Source organism: Cucurbita pepo, chromosome LG05 (assembly GCF_002806865.2).
Source record: "Cucurbita pepo subsp. pepo cultivar mu-cu-16 chromosome LG05, ASM280686v2, whole genome shotgun sequence".
Classification (NCBI taxonomy): domain Eukaryota; kingdom Viridiplantae; phylum Streptophyta; class Magnoliopsida; order Cucurbitales; family Cucurbitaceae; genus Cucurbita; species Cucurbita pepo.
Window position 1 is genome coordinate 9993538 of NC_036642.1, and position 25463 is coordinate 10019000.

General features: G+C 37.8%; 4 protein-coding genes across 7 annotated transcripts; 1 reads left to right on the forward strand and 3 right to left on the reverse strand.

Moving 5' to 3' along the window:
• Positions 1–143: 143 nt before the first annotated feature.
• Positions 144–3402, forward strand: LOC111795191. 3 transcript variants are annotated; one of them, XR_002815166.1, is made up of 4 exons: positions 144–643; positions 1150–2171; positions 2442–2659; positions 3085–3402. XR_002815166.1 is itself a non-coding variant. In XM_023677475.1 (3 exons), exons 1-3 carry the CDS (start codon positions 323–325, stop codon positions 2605–2607), a joined length of 1509 nt encoding a protein of 502 aa, XP_023533243.1. In that variant the 5' UTR covers positions 144–322; the 3' UTR covers positions 2608–2767. The 3 variants fall into 3 exon arrangements, 1 of the variants encoding a protein (XP_023533243.1); XR_002815167.1 differs by lacking the exon at positions 3085–3402 and adding an exon at positions 2850–2937; XM_023677475.1 differs by lacking the exon at positions 3085–3402 and having other exon boundaries at positions 2442–2767.
• Positions 3045–7955, reverse strand: LOC111795189 (cellulose synthase-like protein H1). 2 transcript variants are annotated; one of them, XM_023677473.1, is made up of 9 exons: positions 7679–7955; positions 7050–7368; positions 6842–6967; positions 6528–6644; positions 5748–5816; positions 5337–5448; positions 5084–5262; positions 4468–4818; positions 3045–3622 (listed from the first exon to the last, which is right to left on the reverse strand). In XM_023677473.1, exons 1-9 carry the CDS (start codon positions 7939–7941, stop codon positions 3074–3076), a joined length of 2085 nt encoding a protein of 694 aa, XP_023533241.1. In that variant the 5' UTR covers positions 7942–7955; the 3' UTR covers positions 3045–3073. The 2 variants fall into 2 exon arrangements, with proteins under 2 accessions (XP_023533241.1, XP_023533240.1); XM_023677472.1 differs by having other exon boundaries at positions 5748–5960.
• Positions 7956–9547: 1592 nt separating this feature from the next.
• On the reverse strand, positions 9548–19334 carry LOC111795190 (cellulose synthase-like protein H1). Its single transcript, XM_023677474.1, has 9 exons — positions 19060–19334; positions 18169–18487; positions 17959–18084; positions 17668–17784; positions 16997–17209; positions 16643–16754; positions 16386–16564; positions 10262–10612; positions 9548–10169 (listed from the first exon to the last, which is right to left on the reverse strand). Exons 1-9 carry the CDS (start codon positions 19320–19322, stop codon positions 9621–9623), a joined length of 2229 nt encoding a protein of 742 aa, XP_023533242.1. The 5' UTR covers positions 19323–19334; the 3' UTR covers positions 9548–9620.
• Positions 19335–19929: 595 nt separating this feature from the next.
• Positions 19930–24483, reverse strand: LOC111794367 (cellulose synthase-like protein H1). The gene is made up of 8 exons (XM_023676336.1): positions 24178–24483; positions 23726–24053; positions 23460–23579; positions 22665–22778; positions 22375–22590; positions 22005–22292; positions 21568–21918; positions 19930–20497 (listed from the first exon to the last, which is right to left on the reverse strand). Exons 1-8 carry the CDS (start codon positions 24432–24434, stop codon positions 19958–19960), a joined length of 2214 nt encoding a protein of 737 aa, XP_023532104.1. The 5' UTR covers positions 24435–24483; the 3' UTR covers positions 19930–19957.
• Between the last annotated feature and the right edge of the window lie 980 nt (positions 24484–25463).

The window sequence follows — 25463 nt, forward strand, 5'->3', positions numbered from 1 at the left end:
GGCACACCACTGGATGCAGATATTATCCATTTTGATCCGTTAATAAATGGTTTAATTTCTAAATCCAAACCAATCTCTAAGAAAAAGAAAAAAAAAAAAAAAAAAAAAAAAAAAAAAANAGTCGGAAGCCGCGACTTCTAATAGCGAGTTCTTCATTCCATGATACGCTGCGTTTTGGACATTCTCTCTGTAGTCTGTACCGAAATGCCATCCTCTCCGTCACCGAGAAAGGAATCGATCTTCATTATCGAAATCGACACAGAACCCAAACTCTGTCGCTCACACTAGCCGGAGACACGCCGAACACCTTTAAACCCTATCAATGGCGTACCAAATCCCTAACGATCTCATCAAACAACTTCAGATCTCACTTCGAAATGAAGCCAAACTCTCCTCCTACGACCCTCACGATTCTTCACTTCCTAATCTACCGTCGCTCCATGAAACAATTGCTAAGCTCGACCCTTCGCCGCCTTATCTTCGTTGCAAGCACTGCAAAGGAAGATTGCTTAGAGATTTGAAGTCATTTATTTGCGTTTTGTGCGGCAAGGAACAGAACACGGAGGTCCCTCCAGACCCGATTAATTTCAAGAATACCATCGCTTGTCGTTGGCTGCTTGAGTCCTTGGACTTGGATGGATCGGTAGGTTCTTCTATTTTGTTAGGAATCTTGAGATTTTGTTTTACCCTTGTATATTTGTTAAGATTCGTGTCGGAATAGGGAAAAGTTCAACTTCAGTTTCTCCTGTTCTAACGTAGGCGCTTGTGTATTGTATGAGTTACTTACACATCTCTCTAGGGAAGATTTATTGCGAAAAATTTGTCGCCGATTCTAAAATGCTGTATTAGTTCAAATAGACTGTAGGCTTGATGGAAAACTTGGGTTCTAGTTTCGGAGAAAAATCTGTTAGAATTATAAAAGCTTCTGTTCTTGCATGGATTTACTATCTTAATTCTAATCCTCATGGTTGTGGTATTCAGGAAGTTCATCTGTGAATTCATCTGAAATGGATAATTTTCAAAGTTGATTTTAGCACGAAAGTAGTTTCTGCATTTAGGCCAGTAGGATTAGATTGTTGATTGATGTTGTTGCATGCCTGGGATTCTTACGGGCTGATCCTTTGAAATGTATTTGGAAATCTTTTGCAGGAGATGGTGGGGCATATGGATTTGAAGGAATCGAACCGAGGAAAATCAGCTGAGGAGTTTCCCCTCACTGATCTTCTAGATTTAAAGATCAGGTGGCCTGAATCTGAGAAAAGGGGGCTCTCAGACAATACTCTGGCTCCAAGTAAAAGTACCTTGAATTTGGCTGAAGTTGATCTTGACAACTACTTTTCTGAGGAAAACAAAGACGCTACCACAAAAGTATCTGATGAGCCACTGAATCAACAAATTGATGGTTCTGAAAGCAAAACTTTTCAGGACAATGTAGATCTTAGTTTGTTTGGAAATGTTCAATCTTCTGAGACAGCGACAAGGATCAATGAACATGAGAGTAGCGATTCCTTTTCTGGTTGGGAGGCAAACTTTCAGACTGTTAACTCTGCAACTTCTCATAATAATTCTAAATCAGTTGATCCTTTTGCTATTTCTGGGGTCGATATTTCTTACTCTTTGGAACTAACATCTGGACACCAGAACAAGTATAGAAGTGGAGAAATAGAAGAAACAAAAAACCCCTCTTCATCAATGACCAGTGATTGGTTTCAACAACAAGATGATTTATGGAGTAGTTCAAACCATGAAACCATTTGCACGCCTGAACAGGTCAACCAAACTGGATTTGATGGAAAAACTGTAGGGACTGCAGATTATTCTTCATCAGCAAGTGTTGATTGGTTTCAAGATGATCAGTGGCAAGGAGGGAGCAAAAAGAAGCCTGATGATAATAGTGATTTCAAGGATGACGACTCAGCGGATGCTTGGGATGATTTTACTAGCTCAACCGGCATGCAAGGCTCTTTGGATAATTTTGGGAAAGATATTGTTAATAACATTGTGCCAAAAGTCGCTGAAATATCAGAAATAGATTTCTTCGGCACAACGACCTCAAAGGATATTAATTTTGGAAACTTTTCTCAGCCAAATTTATTTGTGGAAGCCTTCCCCAATTTGAATGGTACATCAGAAGAAAAGGCAACGCGGCCCGATGCTTCTGATTTAAGCAGGTATGTACAAATTAATCAAATATTGTTATAAGGCAACTGAAAATACAATATTCTTACAGTTGACACCCATGGCTAGGAGGTTCCCTGTTTTCATATTCCTCCTTATGCCCCACTAAAATTGTTTGGTCATCAAGTCTGGTTTAGACTCTCTATCAATCGTCACTCATTCATGCAAATGCATCACTCCCTTCAAGCTTTCATTTATATATTTTTCTTTTTTAAAACAATCAGCCAACTTATTCCATACCTTCTACATTTTTCATGTTTTAGGATGAGTGAAGAGAACGGGAAAAGTGGAGAAAATTCCAAAGCTACGAAGGAAATTCAGGCTTCATCCGCTCCAAGTTCAAATTTAGATGATGTACAGATGATGATGGCGAAGATGCACGACCTTTCTTTTATGCTCGAAAGCCATCTTTCAATCCCACCAAAGTGATGCATCTTTAGTTCTTCTTCTGAAGAGTACGCGCTGCCACTGAGCTTTTCATGTATTTTTCTTTCCCTTTTCCTTTTTAAATCTGTTGCAGCGTAGTGTTGGTTATAACTGAAAATGCATTCTTTGATTTTATTAAATGGCCATATGCCGTTGTTGCCAATTGCAGACATAACACTAACATACTGCCGATTCAAATGACTGACATACTCCTTTCAAACTAACATATACCCTCCATTCAACAGAAATCCTCTGTATTCCCAGATGACTGTTTTATTCATTGAATAAAGCTGTATATGTGACACAAGTAGACAGCCCCTAGAGCCACCGCAGGTGACTTTACAAATAGTAAATAGTGGGAGTCCAATATTTGCCATTGTGAGTCAATCCCTTCATAAGGATGATCGTAGGGATAAAAATAACTTAGCTTGAAGACAGAATTTTAGTAACTGACCAAAATTTATTCATTTCACTTTGTAGACATTCGACACAAGTATACAAACAAGAAAGCCAAAGCACTGGATTTGAATAGGGTGGACCATGGAAGCCCATAGCTTCCCTTTGCAAACATCCCCTTCAAAATTGGCCAGAAGCACAAAACCAACCACACACTGCATGTCACCTCACCCACCCCAAACTCTTGACGGCCGGGCTGTGTTCCCAAGAAACCGATTGAAAGTGCCGCTAGTTGAATCATCATAATGGTTGTGATTGGCACAAACATTGGGGACTCATCAAATGTGAACCGACCCAAATCTCTATCACTACTCTCTGTGTCATCACTAGAAGAAGCTGACTCCTTTTTTGTTACCTCGAACGTCGTCTCTGATAGTCCTAAAATCTTCAAAAAGACAGCCACAACTCCAAGCAAGCAAGAACACATTGACTTAATCATATCCATTCTATGGTTATTCCACCAGGCTCTTATGGATTGGTCCGTTTCGATGTACCCTAACATCTGTCTTAGGACGAAAAGGATGAAAAGGAGCAGAGGTATGCATATTACTGGTTCCTGTACCTGCATTGAGATGGCCATAGTTGGTTACCTCAAATTTACTTAACAAGTCTTGAATGAAACTTGAATATCTCTGATTTTTAAGATGGTGTAGAGATTGTATTGTATACTTACCTTGGGCAGAAAATGAAAGTTGGCTATTAGACAAAATGCTGGCAGAAGAGCGTAACATATCTCTGGAATAGCTTGAACGCTCGTCAGGTACATCCATAAATAGAACATACGTTGCCTAAATTGGAGCTTATCAGAGAGAGCAGTGACAATGGGGGAGTTTTTGCTAATTAAGGTTTCAAGTAGCCCTGTGATTGCTCTCTTATGATGGTTTAATGGAATTGGGCCGCCTGAGGGTGCACATCCGAGGAAGGCTGGCGGTGTTGGTGTAAGGTATGCAGATTTCCATCCCTTTTTATGGATCAACATCCCTGTCAAAACGTCCTCCACTATTGATCCATATTGCCAACCCACCTAAGGACCAATCAGCAATTATTTAAGTAAACCAAGGTGGAAACATTTGTTAAAAATTAATGTGTCTCAAACTAATTTGAGGAGAACTCATAAATCAGCCTCTGCCATCAAGTTTTTATTTATTTGAGTTCAATCTAGCCCAAACGGTTTTGGGTTGAGTTGATCAAGTTCTTCAGGTTGTCTATTTTTTCTAACTAGATTTTGTGTAGAATCAACTATTAGAGCTCATGAAAACTAGAACCAAAAACATTATTTGAAAGCAAACCTTGGAACCCCAACAAGAATTGTGTNGTTGGTTACCTCAAATTTACTTAACAAGTCTTGAATGAAACTTGAATATCTCTGATTTTTAAGATGGTGTAGAGATTGTATTGTATACTTACCTTGGGCAGAAAATGAAAGTTGGCTATTAGACAAAATGCTGGCAGAAGAGCGTAACATATCTCTGGAATAGCTTGAACGCTCGTCAGGTACATCCATAAATAGAACATACGTTGCCTAAATTGGAGCTTATCAGAGAGAGCAGTGACAATGGGGGAGTTTTTGCTAATTAAGGTTTCAAGTAGCCCTGTGATTGCTCTCTTATGATGGTTTAATGGAATTGGGCCGCCTGAGGGTGCACATCCGAGGAAGGCTGGCGGTGTTGGTGTAAGGTATGCAGATTTCCATCCCTTTTTATGGATCAACATCCCTGTCAAAACGTCCTCCACTATTGATCCATATTGCCAACCCACCTAAGGACCAATCAGCAATTATTTAAGTAAACCAAGGTGGAAACATTTGTTAAAAATTAATGTGTCTCAAACTAATTTGAGGAGAACTCATAAATCAGCCTCTGCCATCAAGTTTTTATTTATTTGAGTTCAATCTAGCCCAAACGGTTTTGGGTTGAGTTGATCAAGTTCTTCAGGTTGTCTATTTTTTCTAACTAGATTTTGTGTAGAATCAACTATTAGAGCTCATGAAAACTAGAACCAAAAACATTATTTGAAAGCAAACCTTGGAACCCCAACAAGAATTGTGTTCATAATCAGCAGTAGCAACTTCATGTGTTGCTTTGATCGAGTCGGCTAGACAATTTGGATAATCTTCGACACTTCTTAGAATTCGAGTAGCCGAGGTTACGAAATTTTTTGAATTCCCAAATGTTTTATATAACTCATCATCGTAATATTTCTCTGCAAAACGATTTGATATGAACAGCATAAACACAAAAGAAACAATAAGAAAAANTTGTAATAAGGTTGATTACCATTAATATTAGCTTCATTAGGTGATTCACCGTACAACACTTTTCTTCTATGAATACATCCTGTTCCCATATACGCAGGCCCTTGAATTCCTGCCATTCCACGCATCATGAGCTGCAAAAACAACAAAATTTTCTAAATATTAATTAACAAAAATTTATAAGAAAAGAATTTTGGCTAAATTAATAAAAATACCCTAAATTTTGTGCTTTTTTAAAAAATACTCATAAATTTTCAAATTTTTTAATAATACCTTTAAATTTAAGTTTTTTTTCCGACCATTTAAAAAAAAATAAAAATAATAAAAGAATTATTAAAACTTTTTGTGAGTGATAATTCACAAAATTTAAGGATATCTTTTTAATTAATTTGGCGAAAAACTTATGAAAAATAAATGAAAAAACAAAAAATACCTGCATTATGATAATCCATTGGTTCCCAAAGGGATCATCTTGGAGGCCATTATAAAAGCATTGAGGAAACTGAACAAATGCAAACTCTCTATGGATGATTGGGTCTTTGAAGAGACACATTGCTTGTAAAATAATGTCGGGGTTATTCACAAACATATCACAGTCTAAGTTCATCATATAAGGAGCATTTGTCATTAATCCCGATACTCTTGTCTGCATAATAAATAAAATAAATATATTATATAACAACCTAAATCCCGTTAGTATATATTGTCTGTTTTGCATCATTACGTATTACCGTTAGACTCACAACTTTAAAATGTGTCTACGGTAGAGATGTTTCCACACCTTTATAAGAAATGTTTTGTTCTACTTTCTAACTGATGTGTAACCTCATAGCCTCACGGTTTTAAAACACATCTACTAGAGATAGGTTTCCACACCCTTCTAAGAAATGTTTTGTTCCCTTCATCTCACTATCACACGGTTTTATCTCACAGCCCAACGGTTTTAAAACGAGTCTACTAGAGAGAGGTTTCTACACCGTAATGAGGAATGTTTCGTTGCCCTCTCTAACTGATATGGGATCTCACAGCCTCACGATTTTAAAACGCGTCTACTAGATAGAGGTTTTCACACCTAAATAATGTTTTGTTTCATATCCTTATAAATAATGTTTTGTTTCCCTCTCCAACAGATGTATGATCTCACATACTATTAGAGATCATATATATATATTCTTCGAGAGAGGAATTTAGCATAAGAAAAATGTGAAATTACCAAAACATTCATAGCTCCAGCTTTGTTATGGTGAGTGATATTTGGTCTCTTCTCTCTCGATACATAGATCAAATGAGGCAATCCATCTTCAATACCTTCCTTGTTCTCCCATATCACCTACCAATTTCATCACATTAATTCAAAATAAATTCAACATTTAAATCTATACGTGACATCCTGCACTCCCATATTGGTTGGGGAGGAGAATGAAACACTATTTATGAGGGTGCAAAAACCTTTTCCTAGTAGACAGCCCATACAGAAAGCCCAAAAAGACAATATCTACTAGGCTAGCGGTGGACGTGGGCCCATACCTTAATTATTGGAGCATGATTCTTTGGTTTAGTGTTGGAGAAATCTACCAGGTCCCCCACAAGATCGCCGAATGTAAAGCTTTTGGCGGCGTCTTCAATCCTCTGGTTCAGCTCTTTGTACGCGTCCTTTTTACACAAAAATATAAACCATTTTTTAATTTTTATTTATATATATATTTAAAAGAATTATCTTTCAAATTCTGTTTACCTTCATTCTCCTCCACTCGTATTGAAACTCCAGCGACCCAGTTGAGGGTAAGTCGTCGGAGAAATATCTAAACGGAGCTCTAACTTTGACCTTATATTTCTTGCAAAACGGCACCCAAATTTTAGCAAATTTAAGAGCTTCAGAGAGAGAATAAAATGTGAGTGGCGAACAGCCGTCGTCGGAGACGTAACAAGCCAGTTTATTGGCCGGATATTCCACCGCTAACAAAGACAGCACCGTGTTTATCGTGATTATCGGCGGCTCCAGCACCGGATCCGCCGTCGTAATGAAAACATCCACCGGTGGAAGCTCCTCCACTCTGTTTTTCCACACAAATAAATGAAAACCACAAAATTAAAATTATTCCTCTCCTCCACTCTCCACCACTCTAGTATTTAGTATGATATTGTCTACTTTGAACATAATCTTTCGTGGCTTTGCTTTTGGTTTTCCCAAAAGTCCTCGTATTAATGAAGATATATTCATTCCCTAAATTTATTAAAGTGGGACTCCCTCCCCACACTCAACAACGAAATTTTCTCGAAAAACCAAAAGTAAAGTCACGAGAACTTACGTTCAAATTAGACAATATTATAACACTGTAAATTACCATAGTTATTAAAGGTTACCGTTTGAGGAGGCGTTGGGGATAGATTTGGTACTGGACGGGGGTCCAAGTGAGATTGGCGGTTAGAGCCCAGAGGAAAGCGAACCAGGACTCGCAGAGGAAGGCAATGGCGTAGAGCCAGCAGAGCCCATGGGTGCGCACCAGAAGGAGCCGGTAGCCGAGCAAGGCAACCAGGAGCAAGAAAATGGTGATATCCAAAGCTCGTTGCAAAGGCCTTTGAAGTTCGACCTTTTGGTACAGAGAAAGAGCGTTGGGTTTGGCCATCGGGAAACAAGAAGACTCTGGAAATTCTCATCTTTATTTCATCGCATTTTATAGGGAAATTAAAACAAAATGAATAAATAATTAAATTAAAAAAAAAGGGAGAAAAGAGTCAAATACGTTGAATCCGACAAAATGTTCTGTTAGATTCAACATTTCGTGGGGATCAAGGAGGTTTCAAATTTGGTCTCCACAAGAAGTGTTCAAATTTGCTTTCAACCATATTTTTGTTTTTTTCAAATTTGTGATTAATTTACTTTTACTAGTAGAATTTATATGACTCGATCCATTAGAGTTCTTCTAATTTAAATCATAAAAGTTGAATTGGGTTAAAAAAAAAAAATGATTCAAATTTGATTGAATTTTTTTAGAACCGAAAATTTGAGTCGATTAGCAGATTTTCTATTTTGTTTTTTTTTTCTTTTTTGTCAGATAACTCAACTCAACTTTACTATACTTATTATTATGAAAATTAAGAATATTTATATTTATAAGCTTAATAATGTGTTCTAATTTGTGAATATTTGATATTTGAACTTTACCCGATTTTAGTTGTTAATGTAATATATACGATGGATAACTATGTTTTTTTTTTAATTATTAAAAAAAACAACTCCATAACTTAACTCAATTCATTAGAAGGTTTGGTTAGTTGTTCAGTCACCTATCTAAAAATTTAGATCGAATAAAAAAAAATTATAATTTAACCGAGTAATTATTATTTTAATTGTGGATGGTTCAGCTTTTTGATAATAATAATAAAAAATTGGAAATAAGTTTTAAATGTAATAAATTTTAAATCAAAGCAGAGTCGAAGTCAATTTATTAATTGGAATACCAAAATAAAGACTTTTTTTCAAAAGGAAAACCAATGATTCAATTTGGCTGCTCTTGATTATTCCTTTTCTTGGGGAACAAGATTGTGCTTCATATCTTAAACATGTTTTTATATATCTAAGAGCGAACCCAAAAATAAATAAAGTAAATAAAATTTGAAATCGGGACGACTTCCGCTCAAGAATTTTTTAGATGAGAATTTTGAATCTCGATTTACTACATAATGATCTCAATTTATTTTTTTTTTTTTTTCTTGCAGCCCTACGACATGATTACGTTATTTATTCATTATTTCTAAGAGTAGAGTGTTGAAGATTGTTGGAAGTGAGTCCTACATCGCTAATTTAGGGAATGATATGAGTTTATAAGTAAAGGAACACATCGGTATAAGGCATTTTGGGGGAGTCCAAAGCAAAGTCATGAGAGTTTATGCTCAAAGTGGACAATATCGTACCATGGTGAAAAGTCGTAGTTTCTAACATGGTATCAAATCTCAGATGTGACTAACAAGTGGTATTGGGATTTGGGGAAGTTTTTGTGTGTCACATTGTATTTCTTGAGTGACATTGGTGAGAGTGTTTGTAGTGTGATAGTGAGTTATTCACTTATAGCACTTTGTTTATTAGTGATTGGTTGCTACCCGTAGATGTAGGAGAACTTCTTCCCTCCGAACCATGTAAATATCTTGGTGTCTCTTTGTGTAATTTAGTTCATTGGTGTTATGAGTACATTTGTTTTGCTTTGTGGGCGCACAACCGCTTCAATTCGAAGTTCGACTGTTTTATTCATTGAATAAAGCTGTGTATTGATACAAGTAGACACTAGAACAGCCCCTTAGATTCATTTCACTTTGTAGACACTCGGCACAAGTATACAAACAAGAAAGTCAAAGCACTGGATTTGAATAGTGTGGACCATGGAAGCCCATAGCTTCCCTTTGCAAACATCCCCTTCAAAATTGGCCAGAAGCACAAAACCAACCACACACTGCATGTCACCTCACCCACCCCAAACTCTCGACGGTCTGGGTGTGTTCCCAAGAAACCGATCGCAAGTGCCGCTAGTTGAATCATCATAACGGTTGTAATTGGCACAAACATTGGGGACTCATCAAATGTGAACCGACCCAAATCTCTATCACTACTCTCTGTCTCATTGCTAGAAGAAGTCGACTCCTTTTTTGTTACCTCAAACGTTGTTTCTGATAGTCTTAAAATCTTCAAAAGGACAGCCACAACTCCAAGCAGGCAAGAACACATTGACTTAATCATATCCATTCTATGGTTATTCCACCAGGCTCTTATGGATTGGTCGGTTTCGATGTACCCTAACATCTGTCTTAGGACGAAAAGGACGGAAAGGAGCAGAGGTATGCATATTACTGGTTCCTGTACCTGCATTGAGATGGCCATAATTGGTTACCTCAAATCTACTTAACAAGTCTTGAATTAAACGAAAAGGAGCAGAGATTGTATTGTATAGTTACCTTGGGCAGAAAATGAAAGTTGGCTATTAGACAAAATGCTGGGAGAAGAGCGTAACATATCCTTGGAATAGCTTGAACGCTGGCCAGGTATATCCATAGATAGAACATACGTTGCCTAAATTGGAGCTTATCAGAGAGAGCAGTGACAATGGGGGAGTTTTTGCTAATTAAGGTTTCAAGTAGCCCTGTGATTCCTCTCTTATGATGGCTTAATGGAATTGGGCCGCCTGAGGGTGCACATCCGAGGAAGGCTGGCGGTGTTGGTGTAAGGTATGCAGATTTCCATCCCTTTTTATGGATCAACATCCCTGTCAAAACGTCCTCCACTATTGATCCATATTGCCAACCCACCTAAGGACCAATCAGCAGTTATTAAAGTAAACCAGGTGGAAACATTTTTGTTAAAAATTAACCAAAAATTAATTTTAGGAGAACTCATGAATCTAACTCATGAAATCAAAAAAAAAAAAAAACGTAACAGAACGGGAGAACAAGCGAAGACACACAAATTGATTTTCTTCTTTTTGTGGTGTCTTTAGAACTTGGCACCATTTTCTTTATATAATAAGAATTTACCTATTTCTACTGCAAATTAGCAAGCACTCCACCGCTCCTTCCACTCCTACTATTCCACTCCCTAAAAACCAGTTTCTTCCTCTACTTCCAATATCTCCAGCCTCTAAACTTGTTTAACTATGTTGAATCGATTTTATTTAAGTCAATCTTCTCCATTAACTCCAGGAACCGTTGTTTTGCTAACGGCTTTGTTAGAATATCCGCCAACTGTTCATTTGTGTTCACATATTCCAGTTCAATAGCTTCAGTTTGTATACATTGACGAATAAAGTGGAACTTGGTATTAATGTGCTTACTTCAATCATGGTAAAGAGGATTTTTCGCCAAAGCTATAGCTAACTTGTTGTCAACATTAAGCTTGGGTTTTACTGGAAGTTGACTGATGTTACTCAAAATCCTGCCCAACCATACTCCTTGACATGTTCCAGCAGTTGCCGCTATATACTCAGCCTCCCATGATGACAAAGCCACCACCTTTTGTTTCTATGATACCCAGTTTATTGGATTTACTCCCAAATAGTACAACACTCCAGTTCTACTCTTCCTATCATCAATATCCCCAGCCATATCACTGTCGCTAAATCCTACCAACTCCACATTCGATAGCTTCTTATAAACACAGCCAAAACTTAGAGTACCTTTCACATATCTCAATATTTGTTTTACTGTTGTGAGATGTGAAGTTGTTGGTGCCTCCATGTATCTACTCATCACACCAACTGAGTAGGCTATGTCGGACCGGGTATTAACCAGATAGCGTAAGCTTCCAATAACACTTCTGTAAAGTGTTTTGTCAACCGCAGGTTCTCCATTCCCATGTTTGCTCATCTTCCTTCTTGGTTCCATGGGAATCGAACAAGGATTGCACTCCCCCATTCCTAGCTTCTCTAGGATTTTTCTTGCATATTCGGCCTGACATAAAGTGAATGATTCACTGCTTTGTCGTACCTCAATACCCAAGTAATAGCTCAAAAGTCCAAGATCGCTCATCTCAAATTTCTGGTGCATCTCTTCCTTGAACTAAGCTATAACTTGTTTGTTTGAGTCGGCTATGATTAAGTCATCCACATATGTGCCGATTATCATTGCTTCAACTCCATTAATTTTCTTGTAGATAGCATATTCTTGTGGACATCTAACAAAACCAAGTGACTGCAAACATTGGTCAAGTTTAAAATTCCAGGCCCTCGGAGCCTGTTTTAATCCATACAAGGCTTTACGTAGTTTTAACACCATGTTTGGATTTTCCTTGTCAACGAACCCTTGTGGTTGAACAACATACACATCCTCTTCTAACTCACCGTTCAGAAAAGCTGTCTTTACATCCATATGATGTACTTCCCAATTCTTAATGGCTGCATAGGCAAGAATTAATCTCACTGTTTCTAACCTGGCCATTGGTGCAAATACTTCACTGTAATCTACGCCAAACTGCTGCGCATATCCCTTTGCCACGAGTCTAGCCTTATGTTTCATGATTTCTCTATCTGGATTTTTCTTTAATTTGAAAATACATTTGATGTCGATTGCTTTATGATTCTTTAGCAAATCTGTGAGTTCCCACGTTCTGTTCTTTTCGATGGAGAGAATTTCAGACATCATGGCATTCCTCCAGTTTTTATAATTAGCAGCTTCCTCATATGAGGTTGCCTCCTCTATAGAGAGAAAACAAAAGTTCATTGCTTCCTCCTCTGCTTCGTTCAGTTCTCTATAAATATCTTCTAGAGACCTGAATTTTTTCGGCGTCGATGAGCTTGACGATGATGCATTTGAGGTACTGTCTGGCGTTGATAAAGTTGAGGACGAATTTTCCCTTTGTCTTTCGTCTGGATCAACTTCGATATTTTCAATATTCCTCTCCTCTGTTCTACTCTATTTTTCTGAAATTTAAACGGTGAAAGTTCCTCTTTGTTCATCATCATCGTTTGTGATTTCTTCCCAATACCACTTTTTCTCCTCTTCGAACACCACATTCCTGCTTACCATAATTCTATTCTTTTGTGGATCCAATAGTCGGTAAGCTTTGGTTCCATCTTCATATCCCAACATAATTGTCTTCACACTCCTATCAGCAAGTTTAGGAAGGTGTGAATATGTATTCTTGGCATGAACAAGATACCCGAAGATTTTAAAGTGATGAACCTTTGGTATGTTGTCAAACCAAGCTTGATACGGTGTACCATCTGCAACTCCTTCTGTTGGCGATCTGTTCAGAATATACACGGCAGTTTTGATAGCTTCTCACCAAAATTTTGTAGGCATCTCTTTGCTCTTTAACATACATCTGGTCATCTCTACCACCATTCGATTACGCCTTTCTACTACGCCATTTTGCTATGGTGAAATGGTGCAGTAAGAGTCTCTTCATGCCTTCATTCTCGCAATAGTCTTTAAAAGCAATAGATACGAACTCTCCTCCACGGTCCGTTCTAAAGCTCTTAATCTTCTTACCTTTCTTTACCTCCACACTGATCTTGAACTTTTTAAATACCACCCGTGTTTCATCCACTAGTAAACACTCACATAAAATATCTGTTACCTCCATAAACACCCACATAAATCGTGAAAAATCATCCACTAGTAACATAAAATATCTGTTACCTCCATAAGTCATTGGCGAAATAGGTCCACATAGATCTCCATGGACAAGATCCAATGACTCCTTCGCACGATATGTTGTTGTTCGGGGAAGAGGAGTCCTATGCTGCTTTCCAATTAAACACCCATCACAAAATTGATTGACCTGGGTGATTTTCGGCAACCCTTCAACCATTCTTTTGTCATTTAATTGCTTTAAAGAGTGAAAATTCAGGTGTCCATACCTCGCGTGCCAGAGCCAACCACCGTTACTGATATTTGTCATTAAACACACCTGATCCGCAAGCTTCAACTTTGCTACATACAATCTGTTGGATTGTCTGGTCACCATAACAATCAGGCTCCTAGCCCTGTCATATATCTTCATAACACTGTCCTCTTTGACAATTTTATTTCCACTCTCATCCAGTTGTCCCAAACTTATAATATTTCTTTTGAGTTTAGGTATGTAATAGACTTGCGATAAGATCAAGTGCTCATCGGTTTTGCATTTGAAGAGCACTATTCCTCGACCACAAATGTCTATTACAAAGTTATCACCGAAGCGTACCTTTCCAACAACAAATGTGTCGAGCTCACGAAACACCCTCCTTTCTCCTGACATGTGGTTGCTTGCTCTAATATCTAGGAACCATGAATTTTCAGCTCCAATATTGGCTGGCGGAGGCACTATAGTTTCATTCAACCTCACAAAACCAGGCTCTTTGTCATGTGTGGTTTTAATTTCACACGCCTCTATCATCAGCAATGAAGACTCCTCATCCTTTTGCATCTCTATCAAGTTGAGTTGTTCGTCTTTTCTGGAACACTCTGATGCGAAGTGTCCCATTTGCTGACACCTATAACATTTAATTTTACTTTTGTCAAATCTCTTCTTTTGAATTTGCGACTCTCCTTCATCTCCTCGATGTCAATCACTTCTCCCACGGCCTCTCCATCTTCCACGACCCCGCCCCCTGCCTCCTCTGGAACTGCCTTGATCCTTCCATTCTTTCTTTGNCAATCAGGCTCCTAGCCCTGTCATATATCTTCATAACACTGTCCTCTTTGACAATTTTATTTCCACTCTCATCCAGTTGTCCCAAACTTATAATATTTCTTTTGAGTTTAGGTATGTAATAGACTTGCGATAAGATCAAGTGCTCATCGGTTTTGCATTTGAAGAGCACTATTCCTCGACCACAAATGTCTATTACAAAGTTATCACCGAAGCGTACCTTTCCAACAACAAATGTGTCGAGCTCACGAAACACCCTCCTTTCTCCTGACATGTGGTTGCTTGCTCTAATATCTAGGAACCATGAATTTTCAGCTCCAATATTGGCTGGCGGAGGCACTATAGTTTCATTCAACCTCACAAAACCAGGCTCTTTGTCATGTGTGGTTTTAATTTCACACGCCTCTATCATCAGCAATGAAGACTCCTCATCCTTTTGCATCTCTATCAAGTTGAGTTGTTCGTCTTTTCTGGAACACTCTGATGCGAAGTGTCCCATTTGCTGACACCTATAACATTTAATTTTACTTTTGTCAAATCTCTTCTTTTGAATTTGCGACTCTCCTTCATCTCCTCGATGTCAATCACTTCTCCCACGGCCTCTCCATCTTCCACGACCCCGCCCCCTGCCTCCTCTGGAACTGCCTTGATCCTTCCATTCTTTCTTTGAGGATTTTGCTTTCTCTCGTTCCTTCCATTCTGCATGAGTGAGGAGAACAGTTTCATCTTTTTCTCCAAACCCTTACAACCTTTCTTCATGTGCCTTGAGTGATCCAATAATCTCATCAATGGATTTCGTTTTGAGATCACTGAACTCCTCAATCGTTGAAGTGATTTGAAGAAACTTTGCATAGGTGGATCGAGAAGTTTCTTAACTACTTGGATATCATCCACAGTATTGTCGGGACCTCTCAATTTGTTGACAATAATGATGAGTTTTCCAGAATACTCATCAATACTTTCTGAATCACCCATCCTCAACGCTTCAAACTCCCGCTAGAGAGTTTGTGTTCTAACTTCTTTCACTCTTTCCGCGCCTAGATTCATATTTTTCAACATGATCAAGGCTTCCTTGGTCGTTTTCTTGGCACCCAACTGTAGCAACGTATCTTCTCCAGTACTTTGATAAATAGCTGCTAAAGTTATCTTATCTTTACGGTTATCTACGGTTTCAGGTGACTCAATTGCCTCCCAAACACCTTGTGCCATCATAAATACCTCCATCTTAATCGCCCAAGCTGCATAGTTGCATTTTGTCAGCATTGGGTATTTGAGTGTGACAGATCCCTCCTTTTCTTGAATCCGTACACTCACCACATGTGAGGCATCACCTTCTATCGCACCGGTGTTTTGGCTCCTATCACTCGATTCCTGTCTCATTTTTTGATCTCTCTCCCTTCTTGACCGCTCAATCTCTGGGTGAGACATGATTGAAAACAGACCTTGATCTTATAGCTCTGATACCAATTGAAAGAAAAAAACGTAACAGAAGGGGAGAAGAAGAGAAGACACACAAATTGATTTTCTTCTTTTCCTGGTGTCTTTAGAACTTGGCACCATTTTCTTTATATAATAAAAATTTACCTATTTCTACTACAAATCATCAAGCACTCCACCACTCCTTCCGCTCCTACTATTCCACTCCCTAAAAACTAGTTCCTTCCACTAATTCCAATATCTCCGGCCTTCTTTCATGGAGAAATAAGCAACAGAAATAAAATAATAAAATAAAACAAGTTTATAACCAACCACTCATCCCATAAGGTTTTTATTTATTTGAGTTCAATCCAGCCCAAATAAATTGATAACTCAACTCAACCGGTACGGTTTTGGGTTGAGTTGATCAAGTTCTTCAGGTCGTCTATTCTTTTTACCTTCTCAACTAGATTTTGTGTAGAATCAACTATCAGAGCTCATGAAAACTAGAACCAAAAGCATTATTTGAAAGCAAACCTTGGAACCCCAACAAGAATTGTGTTCATAATCAGCAGTAGCAACTTCATGTGTTGCTTTGATTGAGTCGGCTAGACAATTTGGATAATCTTCGACACTTCTTAGAACACGAGTAGCCGAGGTTACGAAATCTTTTGAAATCCCAAATGTTTTATATAACTCATCATCGTAATATTTCTCTGCAAAACGATTAGATATGAACAACATAAACAAAAAAGAAACAATAAAAAAAACCAGATTGTAATAAGGTTGATTACCATTAATGTTAGCTTCATTAGGTGATTGACCGTACAACACGTTTCTTCTATGAATACATCCTGTTCCCATATATGCAGGCCCTTGGATTCCTGCCAGTCCACGCATCTTGACCTGCAAAAACAATATCAATTTTTCGTAAATATTAAGATTTTTTTTTTACTAAATTAATAAAAATACCTCTAAACCTTGTACTTCTAAAAAAACTACTCATAAATTTTTAAAAATTTCAATAATACCTTTAAATTTTTATGTTTAATATTTTCCGACCATTTACCAAAAAAAAATTAAAAGTTTAAAAGATAGGGACAGACTTATGAAAAATAAATGAAAAAACAAAAAAAAAAAAAAATTACCTGCATCATGATAATCCATTGGTTCGCAAAGGGATCATCTTGGAGACCATTATAAAAGCATTGAGGAAACTGAATAAATGCATACTCTCCCTGGATGATTGGATCTTTGAAGAGACACATTGCTTGTAAAAGAACGTCGGGATTATTCACAAACATGTCACAGTCTAAGTTTATTATGTAAGGAGCATTTGTCATTAATCCTGATACTCTTGTCTGCATAATAAATAAAATAAAATAAATAAATATATATTATGTAACAGTTCAAGTCTACCGTTAACAAATATTATCCGTTTTTGTCCGTTACATATCATCGTCAGCTTCACAACTTTAAAATGTGGGACTTCACTGCCTCACAGTTTTAAAACGCTTCTACTAGAAAGAGGTTTCCACACCCTTCTAAGAAATGTTTTGTTCCCTTTGTCTCACTACCTCACGATTCTATCTCACAACCCCACAATTTTAAAACGAGTCTACTAGATAAAGGTTTCTACACCTGCTTCGTTACCCTCTCCAACCAATGTGGGATTTCACAATCTTACTGTTTTAAAACAGTCTATTAAGAAAGTTTTCACACCCTTATAAAGAATATTTAGTTCTTCTTTTCAATCGATAACATTATATAATACATATGTATTGAAAGAGAATTTAGGATAAGAAAAATGTGAAATTACCAAAACATTCATAGCTCCAGCTTTGTTATGGTGAGTGATATTTGGTCTCTTCTCTCTCGATACATAGATCAAATGAGGCAATCCATCTTCAATACCTTCCTTGTTCTCCCATATCACCTACCAATTTCATCACATTAATTCAAAATAAATTCAACATTTAAATCTATACATGACATCCTACACTTCCACATTGGTTGGGAGGAGAACGAAAACACTATTTCTTAGTAGACGTGTATGGGGAAGCCCAAAAAAACAATATCTACTCAACTAGCGGAGAACGTGCGCCCGTACCTTAATTATTGGAGCATGATTCTTTGGTTTAGTATTGGAGAAATCTGCGAGGTCCCCCACAAGATCGCCGAATGTAAAGCTTTTGGCGGCGTCCTCAATCCTCTGGTTCAGAACTTCGTACGCGTCCTTTTTACGCACAAATATAAACCTTAATTTTTATTTAGACATATATATATATATATAATGAATTATCTTTCAAATTCGGGTTACCTTCATTCTCCTCCACTCGTATTGAAACTCCGGCGACCCAGCTGAGGATAAGTCGTCCGAGAAATATCTAAACGGAGCTCTAACTTCGACCCTATAGTTCTTGCAAAACGGCACCCAAATTTTAGCAAATTTAAGAGCTTCAGACAGTGAATAATATGTGAGTGGCGAACAGCCGTCGTCGGAGACGTAACAAGCCAGTTTATTGGCCGGATATTCCACCGCTAACAAAGACAGCACCGTGTTTATCGTGATTATCGGCGGCTCCAGCCCCGGATCCGCCGTCGTAATGAAAACGTCCACCCGAGGAAGCTCCTCCACTCTGTAAACAAAATAAATAAAATAGACCTAAAGGAAAGATCATGGGTTTATAAGTGAGCCAGAGTATCTTTATTGTTACGAGGTTTTTTGGGGAAAGCCCAAAGTAAAGCCATTACAGGTTATGCTTAAAGGACAATATTGTATCGTTGAGATTTGTGATTCCTAACATGGTAAGTCATGCCATCGTATTAAAGTCATGCCCTGAACTTGGTCATGCCAATAGATTGACAAATCCTCAAATATCAAATAAAGTATTGTGAGCAAGTCAAAAAGTGTCGAACAAAATGTGTACTTTGTTTGAGGGCTCAGAGAAAGAAGTCGAGCCTCGTTTAAGGGGAGGCTTATAAAGTAGTACTTTATTTGAGGGGAGGATTGTTATTAGGAGTGAGATCGGCATTGGCTAATTTAGTAGAAGATCATGAGTTTATAAGCGAGGAATATTATTTCCAATGAAAGTTTATGCTCAAAGTAGACAATATCATACCATTATGGAGGGTCGTGGTTACTAACGTAAATTAAAATCCTTGCCTCTCAAAAATAAAAAAACAAGACGAAAAGGGGGTTAAAGGTTACCGTTTGAGGAGGCGTTGGGGATAGGTTTGGTACTGGACGGGGGTCCAAGTGAGATTGGCGGTTAGAGCCCAGAAGAAAGCGAACCAGGACTCGCCGAGGAAGGCAATGGCGTAGAGCCAGCAGAGCCCATGGGTGCGCACCAGAAGGAGCCGGTAGCCGAGCAAAGCAAGCAGGAGGAAGAAAATGGTGGCATCCAAAGCTCGTTGCAAAGGACTCTGAAGTTCGACCTTTTGGTACAGAGAGAGAGCGTTGGGTTTGGCCATTGGGAAGCAAAAAGAGGCTCTGCAAATTCTCATCTTTATTTTATGGCATTTTATAGGGAAATAAAAAAAGGACAAAACAGTCAAATTTGGCATTACGACAAAATTTTCTGTTAGATTCCAGAGTGGCATTACGACACTTGCCATTTAGTCTCCACATAGAAGTCTTCAAATTTGTTTTCAATCTTTTTTTTTTTTTTAACTTGCGATTAATTTTAAAAAATTAAATGTATTTATATGACCAGATAATCGGATAAATTAGAATTATCCAACTTAAACTATAAAGGTCAAATTGAATTTAAAAAAAAATAGTTTGAATTTGATTGAATTTTCTTAGAACTAAAAATTTAGATCCATTAGTTTGTTCTTTTTTTTTTTTGTCGAGTCAACCCAACTCAACCTTACTCTACTCTTAAGATTATTAAAAATTAAAAATATTTTATATTTGTAATGTTAATTATGTGTTTAACTTTGAAGTTCCTATGATTCCACCGAAAAAGAAAGTTTTATTGGTATAAGTACTGACTTTCAATTCTTTAGAAATCACGATGATTATACAATGTTGAGACTATTAAGAGGTCATGAATTAACCTTTAATAGTGAACCATAGTAAACCGTAAAACTTGATCTATACTCGCTCAATTGGGGTTGTTTTTTTGGCATAAATGAAGGAAGAACAAAGCCAAGGCAGCTGACTTGTAGATAGTAGACAAGGGAAGCCCATATCTTCCTTTGAGAAACATCCCCTTTAAAAATGGCCAAAAGCATAAAACTAGCCACACGCTGCAAGCCACCTCAAGAACACCGCTACCTCTCGCTCGTGTCAAGCTCATGAGTAGTGCACTAACTTGGACCAGCACAATGGTTGTGCCTGGAATGAAGAGCAGCGACTCGTCGAATGTGAAGTGATTTGAATCTTCAAGCTTTGTCCTTTCATCAGTGTTGGAAGAAGATGAGTCTTTCTTGGTTACTTCGAACACGGTTTCTGATATTCTTAAAAGCTTTAGAACCACGTTTGCTACTCCCAATAACCATGGACACATTGTGTTTACTCTTTCCATTCTCTGGTTGTTCCACCAAGCTCTTAGTGATTGACCTGTTTGGAAGTACTGTAATAACTGTTGAAAGTTGTAGAGGATGAAGATGGAGATTGGGATGATCATTGCTCCCTCTCTCACCTGAAAATAAAATGTTATTGTTAATTGCATTCACACACTCAAAAACATAAATTATATGGAGACAAAGATTTACGTAGTTCGAAGAGAAGAAATTCTCTCCTATACAGGTAACAGCCAATTTCAATAATCTAAGTGTTAGCTTTCCCGAGCCTTTCCCTTTTGGGCTTCCCCTCAAGATTTTAAAACGCGTTTACTAGGAAGAAGTTTCCACGCCCTTAGAAACCTTATAAAGGGTGTTTCATTCTCCTCCCCAAACAATGTGGGATCTCACAATCCAACCCTTTAAGGGCTAGCGTCCTCGCTGGCACTCGTTCCCTTTTACAATCGATGTGGGACCCCTCAATCCACCCCCCTTCGAGACCCAGTGTCCTAACTGGTACACTGCCTCGTGTCCACCCCTCTTCCGTGCTCAACCTCTTCACTAACACATCACCCAGTATCTGGCTCTGATATCATTTGTAACGACCTAAGCCCACCACTAGTAAATATTGTCCTATTTGGACTTTCCCTTTCGTGCTTCCCCTCAAGGTTTCCACACCCTTACAAAGGGTGTTTATTCTCCTCCCCAACTGACGTGGGATCTTACAACTCTCACACTACAAAGTCTCTCAACAAAGTTCCTCCCAAATGACATTCACCTCATACAAAACGACACTCAAACTCAACACATCTCAATCATCCTAGACAATCCTTTGTATAAGCATAGAAGCATTAATATCATACCTGAATCAAGATGATTCATGTATCAAAATACAAGATGAACCAAATAAATGAGTTATAAACTAAATAAATGTCCAATGCATGAACTTATTCTTCACGACAACTTACAACAGTGGTAGGGATGTTCGCGAGGCGGAAATGAAGAATCTAATCCCCATCCTCATCTCCATTAGCTAATGAAGAAACCCCTTACTTCCTTTCTCATTTTCCGTTTAAGCGGAAATTTCCCACTCCATTTGAGATGGGTCTCTCGGGATCCCAATTGAATGGGTTAAAGGATATCCGTAACTACGAGTTAACATAATATAACGTGTATGGAGAATTCATGGTAGTTTTCAATTTGTACTTACAGTGGGGAAGAAGTGAGAGTTTGTGATGAGACAATAGGCTGGTAGCATTGCATAACAAAGCTCTGGAATGGAACGAAGGCCCCAAGTGAGGAGCCATAAATACGCTACACATTGCTTCAATTCCAGCTTCCCAAATAGCGTGGCGAAAATGGGACAGTTTTTGCTGAACAAAATTTCAAGTAAGCCCGTGGCCCATCGCTTCTGCTGCGTCAATGAAGCAGGAAGCTCCGACGGCGCACAACCATAGAAGGCTGGCGGATCTAAGGCAATGTAAATAGATCTCCACCCTCGTTTCTGAATCATCAATCCTGTTTGGATATCCTCCACCGTCGATCCGTAGATCCACCCGATCTAAAATTCAAACAAATTATCACGACCCGTTTAGTAACGATTTCGTTTTTAGTACTCGATCTCGAGAAAAGAACGAAGAAAAAAACCTTGGAACCCCAAGCAGTGCCAATCTCATAGCCACATCCAGCCACTTGGTTTGCTGCTTCAAGATTGTTCACAAGGCCTTTCAAATGATACCCACAAGCGTTATCCTCAAAAGTCAACGCTGCTGACTTTGCCAAAGCTTTTGATTTCCCAAATGATTTCAGTAATTCTTGTTCCGAAGCTTTTCCTTCATGGTGAGGCCATTGACCATATATGACCTTTCGTCTATGAAAGCACCCGGTTCCGCTATAGAACGGTCCTTGAATTCCCATGATCCCTCGTGCAAAGAACTGTCTCGAGAGACGAAGAAAATTATTCTCTTACTCACACAATTTAAAAGAAACACGCCCAAAGAACTTCACTTATGATTACCTCGTATAAAGCAACGAGTTGATTCCCAAAAGGGTCGTCCTTCAGGCCATCGTAGAAGCATTGGGGAGATTGAACGTATCCAATCTCTTTTGGTTCGGCTTCGGAGTTGAAGAATACGCACATTGCATGTAAAATGACTTTGGGATTATTGGCATACATGTCGCAGTCCACGTTCAGTATATAAGGAGCATTTGTTAATAATCCCGACACTCTTGTCTACATTATTGAATTATTCAATTATTAATAATTTTTCAATTTATATAAGTTTATAAAACATGTTTGGAAATTACCAGAACGTTCATAGCACCCGCCTTATAATGGTGAGGGTGTTTTGGACTTTTCTCCCTCGAAAGATAGATTAAATGTGGAAGTTCATCTAAATCATTCTTGTTCTCCCATAATATCTGCCAATAAAACCAATGATATGATATGTTAATTATTCTCTTTATAAAAAAAAATGTTCGATGCTCAACTTAAACATAGAATGGAGAGAGAACGGGGAGAAATGTGTCCTTGTTAGCTCAACGGGGCTAGAGACAAGAATTCCACCCTGACCTAATATATGTCCTACTAATCTATTATATATTATATTGTAAAGTGACAAAAACAATTATAACAGCTCAAGCTCACCACTAGCTGATATTGTCCGTTTTGACCTATTATAGATCAATATCAACTTCATGGTTTAGCCCAAGCTCACTACTAGCAAATATTGTCCGCTTTGACCCATAACCTATTGTCGTCAGCTTCACGATTTTAAAACGCATCTACTAGGGATAGGTTTCTACAACCTTACAAGGTCCAAACCCTTATAAAAAATGTTTCGTTCCTCCCTCCAACCGATATGGTACCTCACAATCCACCCTTTTGGAGGCCGCACTACCCGATGTCTGGCTATGATGTCATTTGTAACAATCTAAGCCCACCGCTAGCAAATATTGTCCGCTTTAGTCCGTTACATATCGTCGTCAGCCTCAGAGTTTTAAAACGGTCTACTAGGGAGAAGTTTCTATACACTTGTAAAAAAATGTTTCGTTTTCCTCTCCAACCAAGGTAAGATCTCAGAACTATAACGGTAGAAGTACCTTTATAATGGCGGGATGATTTTTGGTGTCAACATGAGAGAAGGGAGCCAAATCTTGACGTGAACTAAATCTGTCGTGTTCTGCTTCCTTGATTTTGCCTTCCACCCGTTCATACTCCACCTTCCATTTTAAAACACATAAATTCATATTTAAACAAAAAGAAAAAAAACATTTAAAAAAAAATTAATTCTAAAATAAATAATAAGAATAAAATTATAAAGAAAAGAAATGAAAATTGCTCGAACCCTATCCCATTTTGTCCTTACCTTCACTCTTTTCCACTCATTTTGGAATTCTGAAGAGCTGTGAAGATAAGGCGGTGTGGAGGCATTCGAGAAGTACCTAAACGGAGCCCGTTCTTCAACCTCATATTTACGGCAAAACGGAACCCAAATCCTTGCAAATTCCAATCCTTCACTAAGCGCATACAAGGTGAGAGGAGAACAGCCGTCGTCAGACACATAACAAGCCAGTTTATTAGCCGGATAATCCAACGCCATCAAAGACAGCACTGTATTCACCGTTATTATCGGCGGTTCCAGCACCGGATCCGCCGTCGTCACAAATATGTCCACCGCCGGAAGCTCCACCTCCCTACACTTGGGCCCACAATCATAATAATCTACTAAAACTAATAATATAATACGTCTATAATGAAGAGTTAAATATGATATAATAAACTATAATTGAGGACTAAATATTTAATTGTGTTTATTACCGTTTGAGGAGGCGTTGAGGGTAAGTTTGGAAGTCGACGGGGTTCCATTTGGTGATGATGGAGAGGAGGCGGACGAAGGCGAACCAGGACTCGCAGAGGAAGGGCATGGCTTGGAGGTTGGAGAAGCCATGGGTGGATAAGAGGAAGAGACGATAGGGTAGTAGTGAAAGCAGGAGGAAGAGGTTGGCTAAATCCAATGCCTTATGGGTCCGTCTTTTGATGGCTGTTTTTTCATAAAGTGGGAGAGAATTAGCCATTGAATATGTTGGAGAAGGAGAAATTGTTTGAGAGATGGATGAGTTTTGGTGATGGGTGTGTCCAACATTTATAGCCAACCTTTTTTTGAATGACGGCAGCGCTGATGAATTCCTTTCCCTAATCCCCCATTGATTAGAGCTACCAAATTGTCCCGAACCTATTAGAACTACCTAATTCAAATCATACAAATAAAATAAAATAAAATTATATTTTTTTTTAGAATTGAGTTAAAGTTTTGGAGTTGACATTTGTTGGTTGAGTCAACCTAATTAACATGAAAATAAAGTTACACTTAGCATTTATTTGTAGAGCTTAGTTACTCCCAATTTTTTTTTTTTTTTTTTTTTTTTTTTTTTTTTTTTTTTTTTTTTTTTTTTTTTTTTTTTNTTTTAAAGTTTTTACTTTTTAATATAATTTTTATTTAATAAAAATCTAACAAATCATACCTATTTTTAATATTATACTCTAATTTTAAATATTATAAATATTAACCTCTAAATTAATTAATTTATTTTTTTAATATAGCAAAAAAGTGAAAGTTTAAAATATATTTATATTAAGTGGGGCAAGGCAGATTATACGCCTCCATTTTATCTAATGGGAAAAGAATATTCCCTATTCTCGTCCACATTTTTCGTCTAAATGAAAAATCTCCACCCCACGGAACTTCGATCGGTGAGTAAAATAGACATTTTTAATTATAATCCAACTAAATAGTTTTTTAAGAATGTTGATACCCTACTCAACTCAACTCGAAAATAGATGGTTGAGTTTTGAACTTCTGGTTGTTCCCATCATCAGTGCAAACAATGAGATCTAAAATACTTTTTCAATTCAACTAGTGTCTGTTCCTATTAAAAGTTACCGTTTTTCTTTTCTTGTGATTTTTCTCCTAGAACGAGTAAGATTATCGATCGTATTGTCTTATTTGTTTTGAATAATTTATGGGACCAAGACTTTAATCTATGAAATTAAATTATTGCAATAAAATCTTTTGAAAAATATCCTTACCAATTAGGTTATATTTC

What these genes read in the sequence shown, in the direction of transcription:
- LOC111795191 (XM_023677475.1), top strand. Translation starts at nt 323, where the DNA reads ATGGCGTACCAAATCCCTAACGATCTCATCAAACAACTTCAGATCTCA. An exon ending in CCTTGGACTTGGATGGATCG is followed by an intron (nt 644 to 1,149) that starts GTAGGTTCTTCT and finishes AATCTTTTGCAG; the next exon opens with GAGATGGTGGGGCATATGGA. An exon ending in GATGCTTCTGATTTAAGCAG is followed by an intron (nt 2,172 to 2,441) that starts GTATGTACAAAT and finishes TTCATGTTTTAG; the next exon opens with GATGAGTGAAGAGAACGGGA.
- LOC111795189 (XM_023677472.1), bottom strand. Translation starts at nt 7,941, where the DNA reads ATGGCCAAACCCAACGCTCTTTCTCTGTACCAAAAGGTCGAACTTCAA. An exon ending in ATCATGCTCCAATAATTAAG is followed by an intron (nt 6,645 to 6,841) that starts GTATGGGCCCAC and finishes TGAAATTGGTAG; the next exon opens with GTGATATGGGAGAACAAGGA. An exon ending in ACTTTCATTTTCTGCCCAAG is followed by an intron (nt 3,623 to 4,467) that starts GTAAGTATACAA and finishes ATCTCAATGCAG; the next exon opens with GTACAGGAACCAGTAATATG.
- LOC111795190 (XM_023677474.1), bottom strand. Translation starts at nt 19,322, where the DNA reads ATGGCCAAACCCAACGCTCTCTCTCTGTACCAAAAGGTCGAACTTCAG. An exon ending in CTGGAGCTATGAATGTTTTG is followed by an intron (nt 17,210 to 17,667) that starts GTAATTTCACAT and finishes TTTATTATGCAG; the next exon opens with ACAAGAGTATCAGGATTAAT. An exon ending in TAATGAAGCTAACATTAATG is followed by an intron (nt 16,565 to 16,642) that starts GTAATCAACCTT and finishes ATCGTTTTGCAG; the next exon opens with AGAAATATTACGATGATGAG.
- LOC111794367 (XM_023676336.1), bottom strand. Translation starts at nt 24,434, where the DNA reads ATGGCTAATTCTCTCCCACTTTATGAAAAAACAGCCATCAAAAGACGG. An exon ending in CCTCAACGCCTCCTCAAACG is followed by an intron (nt 24,054 to 24,177) that starts GTAATAAACACA and finishes GCCCAAGTGTAG; the next exon opens with GGAGGTGGAGCTTCCGGCGG. An exon ending in GCACTGCTTGGGGTTCCAAG is followed by an intron (nt 21,919 to 22,004) that starts GTTTTTTTCTTC and finishes TTTGAATTTTAG; the next exon opens with ATCGGGTGGATCTACGGATC.